The sequence below is a fragment of the Pelodiscus sinensis genome, chromosome 5 (genome assembly GCF_052426305.1).
Source record: "Pelodiscus sinensis isolate ZL-2025 chromosome 5, ASM5242630v1, whole genome shotgun sequence".
Lineage (NCBI taxonomy): Eukaryota > Metazoa > Chordata > Testudines > Trionychidae > Pelodiscus > Pelodiscus sinensis.
The window spans coordinates 66,247,803-66,268,970 of record NC_143056.1 but is presented as its reverse complement, the minus strand read 5'-3'; the positions used below and the strand labels follow the sequence as shown (position 1 = coordinate 66,268,970).

At 45.2% G+C, this 21,168-nt stretch overlaps 1 protein-coding gene across 5 annotated transcripts in view; it reads left to right on the top strand.

Moving 5' to 3' along the window:
- Window positions 1–21,168, top strand: part of TTBK2 (tau tubulin kinase 2) — a 169,682-nt gene that overhangs the window by 46,170 nt on the left and 102,344 nt on the right. For 3 of the 5 annotated variants that reach the window (XM_025190893.3, XM_075927244.2, XM_075927243.2), the window contains 2 exons: window positions 4,722–4,869; window positions 11,926–11,991. In XM_025190893.3, the coding sequence (XP_025046678.1) occupies window positions 4,722–4,869; window positions 11,926–11,991 (214 nt within the window). The remainder of the gene's footprint in view (window positions 1–4,721; window positions 4,870–11,925; window positions 11,992–21,168) is intronic. The other 2 variants (XM_075927247.2, XM_075927246.2) reach the window with 1 other exon arrangement.

Genomic DNA, 21,168 nt, shown 5'->3' with positions numbered 1-21,168 from the left:
GTGGGCAACAACCACTTCCAGTTTACAGCCCTCCCCATTGGGCTTTCTACACCAAATGTATGATGGTGGTAGCAACATTCTTCAGGTGCCATGGTATTCAAATATATCCTCACCTGGATGACGTGCTCTTGTGGGGCCACTCAGATTGTCTTCACTTGGGACACTCTGCTCAGACTGGGTCTGCATCTCAGTCCTGACAAGTTGACCTTTGTGCACATGCAGCAGATCAACTTCATGGGGGTGGTGCTTGAGGCCACCAAAGCTTGGGTGTTTCGGCCAGAATGGCATTTCAAGGCACTGACCCTGTTCTTGTGATTGCTTACTGATTTTCTGGTGACCACAATCCAGACATGCCTCCAATCTATGGGTCACATGGTGGCATGTATGTACTTACTCCTGTTTGTCAGGTTCCACCTCCATTTCCTCCAGTGTTGGCTAGCGTAGACTTATCAGCCAGGGTAAGTACCACCACTTGGACATGGTGGTAATGGTGCTCTTTCATGTGATTCACACTCTCCATTGATGGTTGGATTCTTGTTCAGTGATGGCTGGTGTAGTTTCTCATGCTACAACCCATGCACTTCTTTGTCACAGACATGTCTGTGTTGGGTTGGGGGATTCACCTTGGGGATCCCATCACACAGGCGAGGTGAATAGCGGATGGACTGAGGCTCCACATCAATGTTCGCAAACTCAGGGCAGTCCACCTCATGTGTCTTGCATTTCTGCCACATCTTTGGAGTTGGTGTGTGGCAGTCAAGACAGACAACATGTTGTTACATCAACAAACAGGGCAGAGCCAGGTTGTCTTCCCTGGACCAGGAAGGCTTTCGTTTATGGGAATTGTGCATAGTCCATTCTATTCACCCGGAGGCTTTGTACATTTCGGGGGCTCAGAATTTGCAGGAGGATAATTTCAGCTGTTGTTTCTTCACCTATGAATGGTCCATCAGGCTGGATATACTCCACACAGTTTTCTGTACATATTTACTGTACGTATTTCCCCTGTTACTGCTGGTCCACAAGGTGATTGTCAAGCTCCGCAGAGACAGGGTGAATGTTATCCTGATAGCTCCAGCATGGGCTCATCAGCACTGGTACCCCACTCTCTTGGAGCTGTCGGTACAACAGCCGATTCCGCTTTCTCTGCTCCTGGACCTCATCATGCAGGACCATGGGCATCTTAGATACCCAGACTTCTGCTTCTTTCATCTCACGGTGTTGCAGCTTTGTGGCTAAACCAAGCTGAGCTGGCCTGCTCAGAACAAGTTCAACAGGTCCTCCTTAGTGGCAGGAAGCCCTCTACCAGGCTCATTTACTCTGCCAAATGGAAGTGTTTTTTGTGTGGGTGCCTGCAGCGCAATGTGGACCCTCTATGTGCCTCTATTCCTCACATTCTGGAGTACCTGGTGTCTTTGAAGCAGCAAGACTTAGTGACTTTGTCACTCAGGGTGAACCTGGTGGCCATCTCTGCTTTCCATCCAGGAGAGGCTGGCCACTCTGTGTTCTTGAGTCCCCTTGCTGGGTTGTTCCTCAAGGGTATGGACAGACTTCATCCTCCAGTTAGGTGCCCTATTCCTGTTTGGCACCGTAATCTGGTTCTTTCAATGCTCATGGGTCTTACCTTTGAGCCTCTGGACACGTGATCCCTGCTTTACCTTTCTGGTTGCAATTACCTCTGCTTAGCAGGCATCGGAGCTTCTCACCCTGGTGTCAGAACCCCCATATACTGTCTTCCACAAGGACAAGGTTCAGCTTTGCTCTCACCTGGCCTTCCTCCCAAAAGTAGTCTCCAGTTTCCACACCAGGCAAGTCATTTTTCTCCTCATGTTCTACCATAAGCCTCACAAGAACAAAGACTGCACTTCATTGATGTAACTCATGCACTTGCTTTCTACATCGGTTGGTCCAAGCCCTTTCACAAGACCTCAGAGCTGTTTGTGGTGGTGGTAGATCATGAGAAGGGATTATCTATCTCCTCGCAGAGCATCTCTTCTTGGATCACTGTGTGTATCTGGGCATGTTATTGTCTGGCTAAGGCAATGGTTCTCAAACTTTTTGGCCCGCAGCCCACCCCGCTCAATGCAAACCTTTTTGCAGACCACTAGCCAAACACACGTGATGACATAATGGGGTTCGGCGCATGTGTGGGGACTGGGGGGAAGTAGGATGCAGGCAAAGGGGGCAATTCCTCTGGGCTGCCACCATTTAAAGGGTCCTGGACTTCCTTTGAACTGCTGCAGGAGTGCTGGAGTGCCACTCTGCACAGCTTTGTGGGCTGGGTGGGCGCATAGCGCCGCGGTCCAGACATCGCTAAGAACTGCCTGCCCTCAATCCCACCTTTTCCAGGGGTGCAGAGCCACCCCCACCTTGCCCCAGGGCCTGTGGTGGCTGTTGGCCCCACTGGGTTCAGGAACAGGCTGAGGGTGCGGGTTCTGGGTGGGAGACTGAGTGCAGGAGCAGGATGGGGTGGGTTGAGGGAGAGAAGATATGGAGCAGGCTGAGGGTCGAAGGGTCTCAGCAAGAGGGCCGTGTGAGAGCACAACTCCAAAATCAAGACCACCCTCCTAAAGTCATGTTTGGTAGGAAAGTTTGTTTTACTGGCAGTTACATCTCAGGACTGTAAACCAGCATGCATTTTTAGACAGTATGTCTTCAATGTATGGGACTCTATGCTAAAATGTAAAAATATGCTCCAGAAAATGCTAGGCAAGAGTTACTGGTTGCAGTTATCTGGACTCTCATGGGAAGTTCAACGGACTGTGCAGGATCTGCTCTTTTTTTTTTTTTTTTTAAAGTAGACTGATGCTAAGTTCCATGGATTAAACCAGTGATTCTCAACCCGTGGTTTGCAGTGTCCGGGGGTGAGGAGGTGTGTCTTGGGTTGGGCTTCAGGGTCTGCAAGCAGCTAGCATTAGGGAGTAGGAAGCAAGAGAGTTGCCTGGGTCCCCACTCTGAGATTAAGGTAGGGGTTTGCAATTTTTCTAGTAGGGGGGTCATGATTTTTTAAGTCCAAAGGGGGCTGCCAGCATAAAAAGGTTGAGAAACACTGAGTTAAAGGACACTTTCAGGAAGCACTTCAGGTCCTCCAGCAGTCTGCTTCAGCTTTCCAGCAGGAAGTGCAGAGAAAGGAGGGTAGAGGTTATATGCTTAGATCACCTCGTCTTATATCTCTGCATCAATGCCTGCCCCACCCCTCACAGATATCCAAAGGGTCTGTTTTTTAGCTCTGTGTCAGCTCAACATCTGTCTCAAAAAGATCCTTAATGACTGGCTAGTCAAGGGCTGGTCCAGAAATCAGGTTACATCCAGTATTCAACTCATTTAGTCAGCCTTCTAGGCCTATAAGTGGAATTGGTGGAGAAAGTACTGTGAGCAGTAGTAAAAATTTAAAGGTGATATTTCCTAAATTGTGGTTGTCTTATTTTTAACAATTAAGCAAGGGTCATTGCACATAGGGGACCTGCAATTGCCCCCACGGTCTGCCGATTCAAAAGGGTCTGGGGCTTCCAGCTGCTGTTGGCCAGAGCCGTGTTCCCTTTACATTGTCACGGGAGTACCGCACCGGGTGGCTCTCAGGGCTGCCTGGTGGGGCCTGCAGTGCAGCATGCTTGAAGCAGCACAGAAGGCAGGCTGTCCCCGGCCCTGCTGCTTCTGCCCAAGGACTCATCCCTTCTGGAGCAGGGAGCTGAACCCTCCATTCCTTTGTTCAGGGGATCAGCAAATATGTTGGTTCCCCTGAGTGCTGCCATCGAGGGCTCTGTCTTTGGCCCCTTAGGCAATGGAGTTGAGTCTTTGACCCCATACCCAAGGAAGTCTAACACCAGCCCTGGTGACCTCTTTAAAACAAGGTTGTGACCCTGTTTGAGGTCCCAACCCACAGTTTGAGAACCATTGCAATAGAGAATGCTAGGCTGGTTCTGTGCAGAGATCCAAGGAATTTATAAGTGTATGTATATTCAAAATATATATTCCTGAAGACAAAAAAGGGGATATTTTCACTGTACATTAGTATGTGGATTTTTTTTTTTCATTTAGGTGTTTTAGAATATAAGAAATGAATATATTGGATATTCTGTGGGGTTCTTTCTTTGACCATCTCTTCACTAGAAAATTTTATTATGTTAAAAGCTTTTAACTCACATAATGGCTAAACACTATGTAAAATCAGGGGGAGGCCAATAATTTTTGCAGGGGGACAACTTCACAAATTTTAGTAGTGGTTGCGGTGCGGGCTGGCTCTGCCCCCTGCAAAAGATAGGCCCTCGGGCAGAAGGGGCAGTTCCCTCTAGGTGTCACGTGCCCCTGGTGGTGGGAGAAGACTTCAAGTGCTCCTCTGCCCCCAGGCCAATTGAAACCTGGGGGCAGGGGAGTGGCGGGGAGGCTGCGGGCCAAACCAAATGGCTTGGTAGGCCAGATCCCACCCCCGGGCCATATCTTGTCTACCCTTGATGTAAAACCTAGTGTAGATGGGGGACATGGTGGTTTAGTTACAGTAGTTAACCTTAGGGTCCTCTTATGGTACCACAATAAACTAACACATTTTTAAACATGACTGCCCTTGTCCAAATTAAGGGTGAAATCATGTTTAACATCATGTTTGTTTAAAAATGGTAGTAACGTAATTTAGTTTCCTACTAGGAGAACAATGCATAGAAATATTAATTATTTTTGTTTCCTTTGTCTTTTTTGTCTCCTCTATATACTTCTTTTTAATGCAGTTGAGAAAGATAGGAGGTGGGGGGTTTGGAGAAATATATGATGCTCTGGACTTGCTCACCCGGGAAAACGTTGCACTAAAGGTTGAGTCAGCACAGCAACCGAAGCAAGTCCTGAAAATGGAAGTGGCTGTGTTGAAGAAACTGCAAGGTAAGGTGGTTTCATTGGTATACCAAAAAGCTAGTGTATGGTAGATGGCTAAGAGAGACAACTGCATTCCTTGTCACTGTGTTCCATATTCTTCCATCTTTTCCTTATTATGTAAGTAGTAACATTGAAATTAATGGGGCTAGTCAAGGTAAGGGTGCTTCTGGCCTCTTGTGAATATTGATTATTAGCAATGGTGAGCAGAGACTTGGCATACTGAAAGTTAATGATTTTCCTGCCCATTTTATGGAAGCTTATGATGGAACTACTCTTATGATCTGAATAGGATAAGAGAAAATTTAGCAGAATGGTTCAATTGTTTTTAAAGTCAGAAGTTCTCAATTTTAGCTTCTTTTTGGATCCTGTTTTTCCTTATTTTTGTTAGACACTTTTCCCTAGGGTTGCATTTTTGTGTGCATGTAGTGGCGGTGATTTCTCTCCCTCCTCCCCCCGGTGTTGGTTTTTAACTTTTCCTTTAGTCTGCCTCTCTGGTGAAGGGCCTCCAGCTGACATCCAGGACAGAAATACTTTATATCAGTATTTAGGGTTATCATGTTTGAACTTTCAAAAAAGGGGACACTCCTGAGAGGGAGTGTATCCAACTCATATTGTATTAATGTGTTATGTTGTATTAATGTGTTATATGTAGTAAAACACATTCATACAATGTGAGTTGGTAGATACTTATGCAGATACACACTGTCAGGAATGTCCTCTTCTTTGGAAGTTCAAATATGGTAACTCTACCAGTATTTCATAGTTTCTGTCTTCTCAAAGGGAAGGTTTCAGTGGATTTTGGAATACTAACATGCAATGACTTTTGAGAATATAGACTTCCTCTAAGTCAGGAGTGGGGAACCTTTTATGGTTTGGGGGCCACTGACCACATAAAAATCAGTCGGGGGCCACACACAACTGAGAAGCAAAACAAAACCCATAAATCTTCACTGACATGGCCCGTGACTGAGCGAGAGAAAGGCACTCCCTGCATTCTCCTTGTACACCAGAGCCTAGTGGGGCCCACGCTAGTAGATTTTGTGTGCTCCAGCCCCATGGGGAGTGCAATTCTACATGAACCAGGACATTTTTCTTCCCGTATTCTTTCCTAAGCTGCATATTAGCAAGGGAATGAATGCTCCAGTCCCTGGATGTCAGATGAGCATTAGCCTTCCACGTTGAAAGAATGGAGCCATTTTGAAGGAACTGAATTATTGGCAGGGACCTATATACGCTGCTGTGAAAGGTGCAACTCCAATGGGCTTTACAGCTGACCCAATGGGCACTGCAAGGAAAAAATCTTCTGACAACTGCACACAGTGCACGCACACCTTTTTGGAATGGACATGAGCAATACATCTCAAAGAATGACAGTTCTGAGATTTTTTCCATTGATGTTAGCATTACTATAAAAATGCCTAAATTCGGTGCTGAACCTGGGTCTTAAATGAGTTTTTGAAAGGTTTACTAGAGAACAATCTGTTTTTACTATAGTTTGTTTTAATATAAACGAATACATCTACATTTAGAAACCAGTTCTGGGCTCAAAGACTTAGTTCAGTAGTTTTCAAACATACATTAATAAATAATACTTCACAGGAAAGTCCCACCTAATTGCTAGAAAATAGAAAAAAATCTGGAATTATTTATTAAATGTAACATTTTAAATAATATTTAATATTATTTATTAAAAGAATAGGTCCCTTAAAAGCAATATGCCTGAAATGTTTTAATCTGCACTATCATATTGTTTAATCGTAAATGATGGAAGAACAAAATGAATGATTCAATGCTTCAGTCCTTTTTCCACTTGACTTTTGATGCAAATAGCATATTATATACACAATACAGAACATTTCTTAAATCAGAGATAAAAATACTCCAAATTATGGGGACACATATTTGAGATACTGAGGCAGACTAATTAAAGGAAAAACAGTGGGCTAATATAATTTCCAGTTTTAATCACATAAAATTAAGAATGATTCTGTATAAATTTCTTCAAAGGTACATTAAAACCCCAAAACATACTGCTTATAAATGTGAGGAAAATTTTTTTGACTGGTGCTAAGTCTCAAGAGATTCATTAATATATGTTTTTTGAAAATGCATAGTAATATAACTATTTTGGATAAAAATGACTGATATGAACATGATTTATGTGACTGACCAAACACTGGTTCATTTCCTGTGAATCTTCAGACCCCAAAAAGAGGACATATTGCTAGGCAAATATTTTATAGGGAACCCTCAAAATGTTTTTGGACAAAGATCAAAAACCGAATTTCCTTAGATATAGCCTATTAAATAGCTTGTGATACTGAATTCAGTTCACAGGAAGTGAGGCTATATTTCTTTATGGTCATGGAATACAAGTAACTCTCTAGACATACTGGTGGTTTGTATATTACTGTGGTGTATATCAGTAGCTTATCTATAAGTCACAACAGTAAAATATATCCAAATCTTTTTATATTTTGGCATTTGTCTGACCAGGGTACTGGTATAATGGGTTTGTTTTTTGTAAAATAGTAATCTATATATATTGAGGTCTGATATCTGTCTTATACAGGCAGTCCCCGAGTTACGCGGATCTGACTTATGTCGGATCCGCAGTTACGAACGGGGCCCGTCTCCCTGGTCTCCAGCAGACCAGGGAGAGGAAGCCAAGCGGCGGAGCACGCGGGCAGCGGACAGCCCAGATGCGTCTGGGCTGTCCTGCTGCCCCCGTGCTCCGCGGCTTGGCTACGGACGCCTGTGGTACAGCAGCTGGGGCGCTGCCAGTTGGTCCCGTAGCGCCGCTCTGGGCGCTACTGGACCAACCCGGCAGCACCCCAGCTGCTCTGTCTCAGGCGTCCTGATTCAGCCACTGCTGGTCAGTTTCAGCAGCGGCTGAATCAGGACTCCTGGGGCAGAGCAGGTTGGGTGCTGCTGGGTTGGTCTAGTAGCGCCGAGGAGCGGTGGCGCTACTGGACCAACCCAGCAGCACCCCAGCTGCTCTGCCCCAGGCGTCCCCAAGTCAGCCGCTGCTGAAACTGACCAGTGGCTGACTACAGGAAGCCCCTGCTTCGGGCTTCCTGGAATCAGCCGCTGATCAGTTTCAGCAGCAGCTGACGTGGGGATGCCTGGGGTTCTTAAGTTGAATCTGTGTGTAAGTCAGAACTGGCGTCCAGATTCAGCCGCTGTTGAAACTGATCAGTTTCAGCAGCGGCTGAATCTGGACGCCAGTTCCGACTTACATACAGATTCAACTTAAGAACAAACCTACAGTCCCTATCTTGTACGTAACCCGGGGACTGCCTGTATTATCCTGGATCTCTTCCATTGTCAAGTGATAAGAATGTTAACTTAGTAGGTTTCTGGATAGCTGGTTTGTTTGTTCATTTACAGAATGCTAAAGTGAGCTATAAGTTAATTTATGCACAGTTCTCTGCCTCTAGATTAATAATAAAATCTATATGAACAATAAGCAGCACAGAACATCTTATCTTGTTTGGACTTCTGAAGTGAAATTGTCCAAGGACTTGGTTACAGTGTTGATAGCTTTCAATGGAATGTCTTTTGGCCAATGCTTTGCATTTGCTGCGTGTTAAAGGTAACTGATGCAAAATGATCATGTCCAGTTTTTAGATGTAGCCCTCCATCATTTTCTTAGAATATACACTGGAATCCTTTCAATTTATTATGCAGTGGAAGATGAGCATATTAGGAGATTTAACTAGAAGCAGTTATGATGCTTGCAAATCATTAAGAACTTGATTATCTTGTTTCCTAATTTGTACATACAGCAGTGGAAATGGATACCGATCTCTAGCATCAATATGTTCCTGAACATTCTAGCTGAGTTTCACACTTCAGAGTAACATGAAATTTGCTATGCATTTTGGAAATATTCAGTTTTCAAATGGCAAAGTAACTGTGCTCATATAACTGGAGCAGAAAAAAGATTTTGTGACCTAAAGTTTTTATAATGAAAATAGATAAGGATAAAGTACACCAGGCATGTCAAACTCGAAGCCTACTGAGGGCTGAACAAATGAAAAGTGATAGTTTTCAGGGCCACCAAAGAAAATGTACTTCTATTAGAAAGTTGTAATTATTTATTATTATAAGTTATGTTTTACGTATATTTTATAATATTTTCAGGTCTTGTTTGAATATAATACAATCATTTGATGAGTAAAATTGTTTTTGTTTGCATCTATGAAGACTTTGAGTTTAAGGTGCTTCATCCCCCCCTGCTCTAACCCAGTGCCCTCCCTCTCCCATAGAGCCAGGCACCCCCAGCCTCCCTGCTCTAACCCAATCCCTACCCTCTCTCCCAGAGCCAGGCACCCTCAGTCCCACTGCTTTAACCCAGTCCCCTAACCCAATCCCCTCTTCTCCCCCAGAGCCAGGCACCTTCAGCCCCCCTCCCACCCTCTCTAACTTAATGCCTGATTCCTGGAGCTGCTGCCGCCACCCACTTCTTTCTCAAGATGCTGGAGTACATGCACAGATCAGCTAGCCATGAGCAGTCTGGGCGCATGGCTCAGAACCACCAGGAGCCACATTTCAAAGAGCTGCATGTGGCTCATGAGCCACAGGTTGGCCACCCAGTGTTATAAACAATGTAACTGGGTGGGCCACACTTAGATAATTTATAAAGATGTAGTCGTGGGCCGCAAAAAAAATTTGATTGGGCTGCATGCGGCCCAAAGGCCGCATGTTTGACATGACTGATGTAGACCTATCTGTCTTGCTGGTTTCACTTCTCTTTTTGATATCTTGGTAGTTAATTGTCATTCTGTCTCTTAAAGAAGAGATGTATACAAACAAAATATGTTCTTACGTTTTTCTATTGCCTATTTATCACTACACCATCAAAGAGTGATCAGGTCACACTTACCTCATGATAACCTGTCAGCTCCTCATCTTTATATGTTTTTGTTGATTTTTTAAATTTGCTCTTTTCCACTGGCTTTATTCTGCAGCAAAGAGGAAAAGAGAAAAGAAATTGAAACGGTGCTGCAAACAAGTTTTGTATGGCTCTACATGTGACACTTCTGCTCGTGAGAGAGAGTCATTGATTTTTTCCATTTTTCGTTCTAAAGGGAATGAAAGCAGGAGTGAACAGAATGGAAAGGAACAAGCCAATCTCTCTACCACTACCATCGGCAATATGAGCCAGTGTGTGTCTGGAATACAAATTTCTATACATGCCCACTCCCACTTGGCAGTTCTGAAAAGAATGGGACATTTTGGACGGTCTAAAACTGCACATGACGTGCTCAAATAAGGTGTAAATGGGAGACTGATGTACTCAGGTGCAATTCAGATCAATGGGCAGCTCTGTCACCCCTGTCCTGCAACCTTAGATGCTTTATAAAATTTTGCTTAAGTAGCTCCCACCTGAGTTGCTCACAGAGTATCTTACAACATGCAAGTCAGTCAATTGGTCATACTTTGGCTCTCATCAGCATTAGTTATACTGCAGCTTGACCCTATCATATTCTCTGTTCTGGATTTTCTGCCAGAAATGTATGACTTGCACTGCTTTGCCCTGGATAGTTCAAATATATTAAGTCTGTGATTCCTTTAAGGCAATAATGCATCACAACTTGCCATCTTAAATGGAGTTACATCGACACTTTAACTTACATATACTGAACTACATAAAACAATATGAAAAAGTTTAACTGAGGGAATGAAATTAAGTGAGTACAAACAATGAGGCATGAAAGTCATAAATGGTTACAAGAAATCAAGATGAATACTTTCTAGTGCCTAACAGGCTTTTAAGATTTAATGCAAAGTTTCTCACCACATGCTTCCAACAGGATTACTGACCAGCCTTAGGTGTGAATACAGAGGTGTAGTCTTTCATAGAGAAACTTGGAAGGATAATTTGGGGCATAAGGGACCATTCAGAAAAACATTTTAGAGTTAGCAAGATCAATCTTATTTGTAATTCCATTGCATTGAGCAATAACAATAAATCTGATTTGGTTTCTTTAGATTATGAAGGGCTGCCTGAACTAGTCAGTAGAGTGAAAATCACTTTGACAGGTTACAGAAGATGACTGTTCAATGTACTTTATTGCTTGTAATTAATTTGCTTTTATGTACAATGAATTTGCCTTGTATGCTTCTACACGTAACACAACAAAAAAGCTATTTGACAGTCAACCATTTGATAGTACACATACACTTAAGGTTAAATGGTCCCAGTCAGTATACATTAGACAAGTATTTGTGAGTTTAATGGGACACTATCATCCTGAAAAATCACACTTGTCTGAAAATGTTGTAAGTATAATAGGTTCAAAGAACAGTCACTGTGTTTTGGCATGCATGCAAATAGGGATGTAAAAGTCTTAACTGGTTTAACCGATTACCTGGTAATTATTAGCCTTACTGGCATGTTTACCCAGTAACTGGCAGCCCTGTTGGAGCAGCCCCCAATCCACAGTGCAGTGGGACTGGTCTCCCCTGGCTAGAGCAGTCCCACATCCATAGTGTGGTGGGCCCAGCTGGAGTAGTGATCCCCCACCTACAGCATCCCCTCCCTCCTATGGCAGGATAGGGCAGCAGGATCCCAGCCTCGGAGGGCCCTGCCAGGAGAAGCCTCTGCCGCAAGATCCCAGCCCTCTGCGATTAACCAGCTAAACATATTTAACTGGTTAACTTTTTAAGTGTGTGTTTACATCCCTACATGCAAACAATAGGGGTTAAATGGCCAATGAGAGTGAAGGGATCTGGTTTTGTTTTCATGATGTGAATGTTTTAAAACAAGAAAAAAAAAGACTGCTGCCACTTCAGTGGACTTGTGCTAAAAGATAACTTTCATATTTGTTTATTGGAACTGCAACGTCAAAGCTTTTTTTCTCAATTAGTGACATTTATAAAATGTAAAATGAGCTTTTCTTCAAAAACAGAGATTTCAGCAGACTTTCCCTTTTCCCAGAAGAAAGCCACATTAGAGCCCTGCTATGGATGAAACTTATTTTTGTGAAAATGTGTTTGCACTGACTAAAATAAGAAATGACACTGTGATATTCAACCTTATGGTTGTCATTCCAGGATTGTCAAGTGACATGGAATTCAGAAAAGTCCCAGGGGCATGGAAATACTCTCCTTTGTTGTCAGGCAGGTATCCAGACTAACAGTAGATCTGATAATACACCTTGATTTGTATAGAATGGGTTTGTCAAGCGGAGCTTGCAGAAAAATGGAAAAAATTGAAACAATCTATAATGGTAAAGTAATATATTAAAATGTACCTCACACATTTGGATAATAGGATTGTACTATGAGTGAAAGAGAGTGATGAAAAGGTGAACAGGCTGTCACATACATATTGTATCCTGTTTTGTATATGCTTTGTTACTCTCTCTAATTAAATATACTATTAAAAATTCATGTCCATATTTGGACCCTGCTAAAAACTTTCTACAGTAAAGCAAAATAAGAATGAAGTAACTGATTAAATGTTTGCTTTTGATATTTTATACTTTTCAGTCTATACATACCTATACAGGCAGTCCCCGGGTTACGTACAAGATAGGGGCTGTAGGTTTGTTCTTAAGTTGAATCTGTATGTAAGTCGGAACTGGTGTCAGCTGCTGCTGAAACTGATCCGTTTCAACCGCAGCTGAATCTGGATGCCAGTTCTGACTTACATACAGATTCAACTTAAGAAACCCAGGCGTCCCCAACTAAGCTGCTGCTGAAACTGATCAGCGGCTGATTCCAGGAAGCCTCGGGCTTCCTGTAGTCAGCCGCTGGTCAGTTTCAGCAGCGGCTGACTTGGGGACGCCTGGGGCAGAGCAGCTGGGGTGCTGCTGGGTTGCTCCAGTAGCGCGGCTCCTCGGCGCTACTGGAGCAACTCAGTAGCACCCCAGCTGCTCTGCCCCAGGCGTCCTGATTCAGCCGCTGCTGAAACTGACCAGCAGCGGCTGAATCAGGACGCATGGGGCAGAGCAGCTGGGGTGCTGCCGGGTTGGTCCGGAGCGGCGCTGCGGGACCAACCCGGCAGCCCCCAGCTGCTCTACCCCAGGGGTAGGCAAGAAAAGCCTGGTCTTCTGGGGGGGGCACTAGCTGTACCCCCCCCCCTCAGCAGACCAAGGAGACGGGGGTGGCGGGACTGCCCAAGTCCTCCACGGCTTTGCTCCGTCTCCCTGGTCTGCTGACCTGGGAGACGCAGAGCAAAGCCGCAGAGCACGCGGGCAGTGGGACAGTCCAGGCGTGCCGCGGCTGTCCCACTGCTGGCGTGCTCCGAGGCTTTGCTCTCCATCTCCCAGGTCAGCAGACCAGGGAGACAGAGCAAAGCCATGGAGCATGCCCGCAGCAGGACAGCCCGGGCGCTCTTGAGCTGTCCCCCTGCGGGCGTGCTCCGCGGCTTTGCTCCCTGTCTCCCTGCAGACCAGCTTTGCTCTGGTGTCCCTGGTCTGCTGGGGGGGTCCAGCGGCTTTGCTGGACCCCCCCCCCCAGCAGACCAGGGAGACCAGGAGACACGCCCATGAGCTCCGGGGTGAGAAAAGCCCTGTTCGTAAGTGCGGATCCGACATAAGTCGGATCCGCGTAAGTCGGGGACTGCCTGTACAGGGTGCTTTTCAGTAGTAGTCAGGCTTTGAATCTAGCAAGCAAAAGCATAAGAAGATTGAATGGATGGAAAAGGAAAGCAAATTCAAATTGAAAATAAAGTGGACATTTTTAACTAATAGAAAGTAACCACTGAACAACTTACCATGGGAGATGATAGATTCTGCATCATTTGAATTCTTTAATTCAAGTTTGGATCCCTCCTTACAAGACAGGCTTGAATAAAGCCAAAATTATGGGCTTGATGTACGAGATACTGGAGTGAAGTACTGTTGCCTGTATCACACAAAAGGTCAGAATAAATTATTAGAAAGGTGTCTTCTGGCCTTAAAATCTTTGAAATTTACACTTTTTTGTTATAAGATTTTCTGTTTGTATTTATTATATTGTATTTGTTAGTGTGATTTGGTAGCTCAACACAATGCAAGGCCACAGCAAGAGTTTATGAGGTCCAAGACAAGTTAGGCCTGGTCTGTACAGCATAGTTTATGTAAGTCACTTTGAGTTGACCTATTTGTGTATGTGTCTGTACAATTTAAGAGTGGTATTACAGCAGTGTAGCAGATCCAGCCATAGTCAGCCTTCTTGTGAGTATAGTCACCGGATGATCTGTTTTGAGTATAACAGTTCTCCAGGAGCTGTCCCACAATACTCCATTCTTGTGACAGTGACCCCTGTGGTCACAATTTTAAACTCCACTGCCCAGGAGCCATGGGAAACCAGCTTTGCCATCTTTTTTTTTTTTTTTAAAAGGATGTTTTTGAAATACTGCCTTTTTTCTGATTGCCCACCTTGTTCAGGATACCTGGGAGTTTGCACTCATTGTATACAGCTGTTACTTGTTGTGACCATGACTGGAGTAGGCAGGAGATACTGGATCTTCTGGTCCTGTAGAAAGTAGACACTGAACAACAAGAATACCTACAGACTAGTCATAGAAACTTGGATCTCTGTGGACAGATTGCATGGGAGTTGCAGGCAAAGGGGTATCAGCATGGTGCCATATGAAAATGAAGGAAATTTGCCAGGCATATTACAAGACTAGGGAGACTAACAACAGATTTGGTGCTGAGCCACATGATCAGCTGTGTGCCAAACTTGGCACAAACCACACAGGCCACCGTGGATACCTTGGAGGAGTCTGAGACAGAGACTTCCCACTGTAAACAGCAAAGAGGAGGAGTGGGGAGATGTGGCAGGTGACTCCAGCCATGCTGTGAGTCAGATGCTGCTTGAGACTCCATTACACAGTAGCCACTGCAACCACGCAATTGTGGATAAAGAGGAAGGGAGCTCAGGTAAGTGTTCGCGTGCATCTTTCCTTACGATGTTTACATGTAAAATGGTGCCCAGCAATAGTCCCTCTAATCTTTTCCATCCATGTGCACAATACAGTTTTTAGGTGCATTGAGGCATGTGCAAATGGGCACCACCGGTAGAAACAAAACCTAGCTGTGGATGCTCTACTGATCAGTTGAGTGGCATTCGAATGTCTCTTAAGTAAGGATGCAAAATCCTGTTTAATTAGTTACCTAGTTAAACTTTGTTTAACTGGTTAACCATTTAAATGGGGAGGCCACTCCAACTGAGCTGGCTTAGAGTGCCCCCCCAGCTGCTCTGGCTGAGATGGAGTGGCCTGTGCATGGCGCACCCAGACCAGGGCTACTCTGGCTGGGCTGGAACACCTCCTTCCTCCAGTGGGCCCCGCAGGGCTGAAGCAGCCCCACTGATTAACTGTAACCAGTAAGCCTCACCTACTAAGGGAGAGACTTACCAGTTAACCATTCACATGCCTACTCCTAAGCGGCCACCAGGGCTGGCTTTAGGAAGTGCGGGGCCTGATTTACGGGGGGAATCGGCCTAAAGCTGGCCCTGACAGCCACACAAGTGCACAGTTTACAGGGAACACAAGTGCCCAGCTCATCAAGTTAACAAGCGCAGATATCAACTAGGGATGTTAAAATGCATTTAATAAGCAACTGTGTAACCACTGAAAATTTAAGTGGTTATACACAGGGCAGTAGGCAGCTCCTAGGAGCCAATGTGTGTGGGGAGCCATCTTTTAAGGTGGCTCCTTGCACATACTGACTCTCACCTTCAGTCCTGCACTACTGCTTCTGATACAGAGGTAGTGGCTTGGGGAGGAAGGGAGGAGCTCCCCATATGTACCAGGAATCTGTGTGTTACTGTGCACATTAACCGATGAGCCCAGGCTCATCAGTTAACTGTATACACTGTTACGCTTTCACATCCCTAATATCAACATTTAATTGTTTAACTCCTATGAGAAGAGGCACAAATACAATAAACAGAGGTAGAGTTGGCATCTGGTTTTTGTTCCCGAGTTGACTTAGGTAAGGGATGAAGTAAGGACGTTAAAATGTGGATAATCAGCTAATCAAGTAGTAAATGGAATTTCCATCAACTACTCAATTAGCTGACGGGGAAGGGAGGGGAAATTGCTATCCCCACTGTGGCTTTGCAGAGTTGCAGTGAAGTTAGCTCCCCAGGGTGGCATGAGCTGGGACTAAGCACTTTTCATTCTTGCTGCTCTGAGGAGCTAATCCCTGTATGGCTCTGCCTTTTAAATGTAGTAAGAGCCACCAGGCTCCTACTACATTTAAAAAGCAGAGGTGCAACATCTGGGACCAGGTGCAAGCCAGGACAGCTGATCCTGGCACATGCTCAGTCCCCACTGCACCTCTGCCTCCCCTGCCTCCTGTGCAGGACCGGTGCTAGAGGGAGCTGGCTTTCAAGCTGGCTCCCCCCAGCACCGGCTCCTGCTCCCCCGCTTTTTGTGTTTGATACAGAGGCAGCAAGGATGGAGGAGAGGAAGCGACTAGTCAAGTAGTGACTTGACTAGCTGCTGACATCCCTAGGGTGAAGTAGGGGGCTTTGTTTATGAACCTATGATTATCCCTTTAATCCTCCTTAGAGAGCTCAATGAAATTTTCATGAAGGTGCTCTGTATTTCTTTCTTAAAGGTTTCTAGATATGGCCACCTTATTTTTTTTTTCTGTGTGAAGGATAATTTCTCATTCTGGTCTGCAGTGAGTTCAGCTGGCATCATTGCAGTAAACAAGATAATAGCATACGCGGCTGGGCAGCTTCAGGACACCAGTAACATCTGTGTTCTCTGTGCTCTTGTAACCCTCAGGAGCTAAAGCTCACCTGAAACCTCCAACACTGGAAAATAGTGTCAATATTCAGTGCCATAGTTCTACATTTATATTCATGGAATAGGGATCAATATTTTTTTTTTATGCAACAGAAAAATCTTTCTCCTCTCCTTGCCATCTTGTGGTCCATACTCACCATGATAAGAGCTGGAGAGCAGTGCTATACAGAGGCATTCCCAAGTTTAAGTGTCAATAAGTATTTCTTATGATTAATGCTTATGGTTATGAAGGGAAGGACATTTAAAAAAAATTGTTGCGACTCTAAATCTAATAATACATCTGTTCTTAACAGAAGTTTGTGCCATGGTAGCCTGGAAGGGTGTAGTCTCTTCACTCCTGATGAATAGGAGAAAGAAGAGGATTGGGGATGACATGTTCATTGAGATCCTGCAAGTGAATCCTGCTTCAGACTGTGAATAGATGGCCTAGAGCAGAGGATTTCCAACTTTGGGTCACGGCTTGTAAGAGTAAGTCGCTGGCTGGCTGCAAGATGTTTTGTTTATGTGAGTGTCCATAGGTGTAGCCCCTCACAGCTCCCAGTGTCCGTTCTATACCATTCCTGGCCAATGGGAGCTGCAGGAAGCAGTGAGGGTGACTGGGCCACCACTAACTGCAGCTTCCATTGGCTAGGAACGGCGAACCACAGTCACTGGGAGCTGCAAGAGGCCAAACCTGCGGATGCTCATGTAAACAAAGCATCTTGCAGCCAGCCAGTGGCTTACCCTTACAAGCCATGACACAGAAAACCTCTGTCCTAGAGTGTCAGAATGACTGACAGCGTGGAGAAGGACCAAGACACAGCAGAAAGTTCCAGCAGGAAAAGGCAAGGGAGATGCACATGGACAGAATGGATCTTCTCAGGCAGCAAATCCAAATACTGCAGGTCCTGGTTGATCTACACATCTCAGAATTCAGGCTTCTCACCTTTTGCTGTCCTTAGAGAACTCCATGATAGCAACTCCCTACAGCCACCATACATTTGGCATTTCAGGCTACAGCATTACCCCTACCATGCCATGCTAGGGGACAGCAAGGAAAACTACAGCTTCACATACACTGACTTATGAGAACTATTATTTATATATGTATAGCCCTAACCTACTATATTTGTGCACTGAAATGAGCAGAAATGTTTGGTACTTTTCCTGTTTCAAAGTTCTACTCCATTAATTTATGTTAAATGTTTGCATTACATTGCCTGTAGTGTTTTGCACATTATTTTTCTGCATTTTTTTTGGTACTCAATAAATTTCTGGTTTTGGAGAACAAAATGATCTTTGAGTTCATAATATTTTGCATAAAGGTATTCAAAGCACACAGCACTTGTAAATGTACAACAAACACTACATAATTCATAGCTTCAGGAAAACACCCAATCACATTTATAAGTCTAAATCAAGCATTGAATAATTCTTAGCAGGACCTACAGTTCTCAGCCCAAAGCTGACTATTAAAATGCTCTTTCAAAGTCTCTCTCAACCACATAGCTCCATGTGGAGCTTTTATAGTTGCCCTTGTGTCTGTCTGTTCAAAGTCGGCACACAGCTCTCTGCATCTGTTGTCTACTTCAGCAGTAGCATTTTACCCTTTGTCTCACAGATAGTATCCAAGACACAAAAGGTAGCTATAATCATTGGAATAGTTTATTTACTAAGACCCAATCTAGTGAGTAAACATCACCAGCATCTTTTCAATCTACCAAAAGCACTTTCTACAGTCATTCTGCACCTGCTGAGCTGGTAGTTGAATCATTTTTTTGTGTTGTCAAGGTGACCATATGGAGAGGGACACAAGGAGGGCACTGGCCATGTGACCTGTTTCAAGTGTAACTTTTCGTGCTGCCCTTAGCCCAGGGGATAGCTGGGGGGATAGCCATCTAGGAGTTTTGAACTCTGATTGTCTATAGATCAAGGAATTGGTTAATGGATTCAGTTCATGCCTTTCCACAAAACAATGCCTGTGCTTATCCACCTGTACACTAAACTCTGGTCTATACTAGGCCCTTATCTCAAAATAACCCCCCCCCCCAAGGTTGAATTTATAAACAGTGAGCCTGCACTACCAAGCCTATTATTTCGAAATAACAGGCTGTGGAATTTGAACGCTGTACTCCTGCTTTTCATCAGGAGTAACGCTAATTCCAAAAAAGTAATTTTGAAATAACTGTAGTGTTGATGCTCCAGTGTCGTGAATTCAAAATAATTGGTCTCTATAGGCCTCCTGCAGCTGCAGCTCTGACTTGTCTGGCCACACCATGTGTCTCCATTGTCCTCCTCTTCCTGCAGAGCTCTAATAGTCTCAGGAAGAGGAGAAGGTCTTCTTCCATGTGGCCAGCTGCGCAAGTCCTGTGTGAAACCAGGACCCAAGAGATGTGTGTGACCCCAATGCTCCCTCGGATCCTCAGACAGCTGCCAGCACTTCTGCTGCTCCCACGGCCTCCATTGCTCAGGGACACAGAAGAGTTCTATCCTGGACTGGTGTGGAGATCCTGGACCTCACTGAGGTGTGGGGGAAGGAGTCTAACCTCCAGGATCTCCTCACCAAGAAGCACAATGCTGACATCTGTGGCAGGATCACTACCAGCCTAAACAAGAAAGGGCACAGCAAGACCCTTGTACAGTGTGGGCTGAAAATAAGAGATATGCCATGCCTACCACAAAGCCAGGAAGAAGAGTGGATTCTTGGGGAGCTTTTGCATGAAACCGTCCTTCAGTGTGCCTCTGAACACTATCCCTTGTTGTGCTCCCATGATGGTGATGATTCTGGCTGCTCAAACTCCCTGGCCAGCTGTTCATCCTCCTACTCTGGCAGAAAAGTCTCCCCCTTGTTCACACACAGGTTGTGGAGCACACAACAGGCCGCCACCATGAAGGGGATGTTGCACTCGCTGAGGTTCATATGGGTGAGGAGACTCCTGAACCTCCCCTTTAAATGGCCGAATGCACATTCCACCACCATTTGGCACCTGTCCAGTCTAGTATTGAACTGCTCTTTGCTGGGGTCCAGGCTGCCCATGTAGGGCTTCATGAGCTGGGGAGCAAAAGGTAGACTGTTACCTTGGATCACGATGGGCATGTCCACTTCCCCAACTCTAATGGTGAGGTCTGGGGAAAAAAGTGCCAGTGTGCAGAATTTCCAAAAGATGTCGTTATTGTGTGCCTTTCCTGACTATTCAGTATTGATGTTGGTGAAGCATCCCTTGTGATCCATGAGGGCCTGCAGCATCATGGAAAAGCACCCTTTCCTGTTGATGAACTTTGAGGCACGGTGGTCAGGGGCCAGAATGGGGATGTGCATGCTGTCTATGCCCACCCCTCCTCCCCGCAGTTGGGGAAGCCCAGGGCAGCAAGGCTGTCAACAATGCTGTCTATTTGCCCAGAGTGATGACCCTCCATAGCAGCACATGGTTAATGGCCATGGCTACCTGCATGAGCATGGCCCCACCTGTGGATTTCCCCACCCCAAATTGGTTCCCGACTGAGCGGTAGCAGTCAGCATGATGAGCTTCCATGGGGCGATGGCCATGCACTTCTGCCTACGGATGGCGGGTCTCATGTGGGTGTCCTGTTTCCTGAAAGCAGGGGTGAGCCATGGTGGGCCAGGCTGGGGTTCATGCTCGTTCTGGTCCTGCTGGAGCAATACTGGAAGTACTGCACCATTAGGTGCAGTACGAACCTGGCCCTGCTTTGCAGCAGTTTGGGCTCCATGGCGTCTGTGCTGTGACGTCCACATGGGCAACCAGAGCACAAGAAGCTCCTTTGACACAGTGCATACGCTGTGGTGCCATGGCGCATGCGCGGGGCCTGGGGCAGCTGCCCCTCTCGCCCTGCCCTAAATCCGCCGCTGCATGCCAGTCATTTGTTTTCATTAGGTGAATGTTTTACCCTGTGAGGCTTCTGCCTAGTTTTTTCTGCCTCTTCATTAGGAGGCAGGCTAGCCAGGTCAACTTGTAATAAAGCTCTTCTGAGGAAAATTCCAGAATTGTATTCAAATTTTTGGCTAACAATTTAGCAATTGGACCTCTAGATAGAACTTTCTCTGCCTTTTGAGTAGCTTTCCTCCCTCATTTATTTCCATTTTGAGATTTTGTAGTGACTGTGACTACAGCTGCAGTGACTACAGCTGCTGGGGAAAAAGCAAAGCTGAAAAAGCCAAACAAATGCAAAAGGAACTATCTGGGTCTTGATTGGGAGATTTGGGAGGTTTCTGTGGGCAGGAAGGAGCCCAACATGGTCAGGAGCCACAGGTGCCTTTGGTCAGTTTCCAGAACACAAAAGTAAGGAGGCAAGATCAGAGAAGCCAGCTGCAGTGGCAAGTGTCATCTTCTTTTCCATGAGCTGTTTGACTCTAGAAAGAAAACATGCTTGGAACAAGATTGTGCCTAAATTTCGGGAGTCTTCAGTAGAAGCTATAGCTCTGACTTTGGAGTTCAGTTATTTCCTCCTCCTGTGCCTTCCTTCCCTGAAGCCTCTGTTGGAAGATTTCTCACACAACATGAGATCTGTGGAAGTCACTGAGAGCAGTCAGAATGCTACAGGCCTAG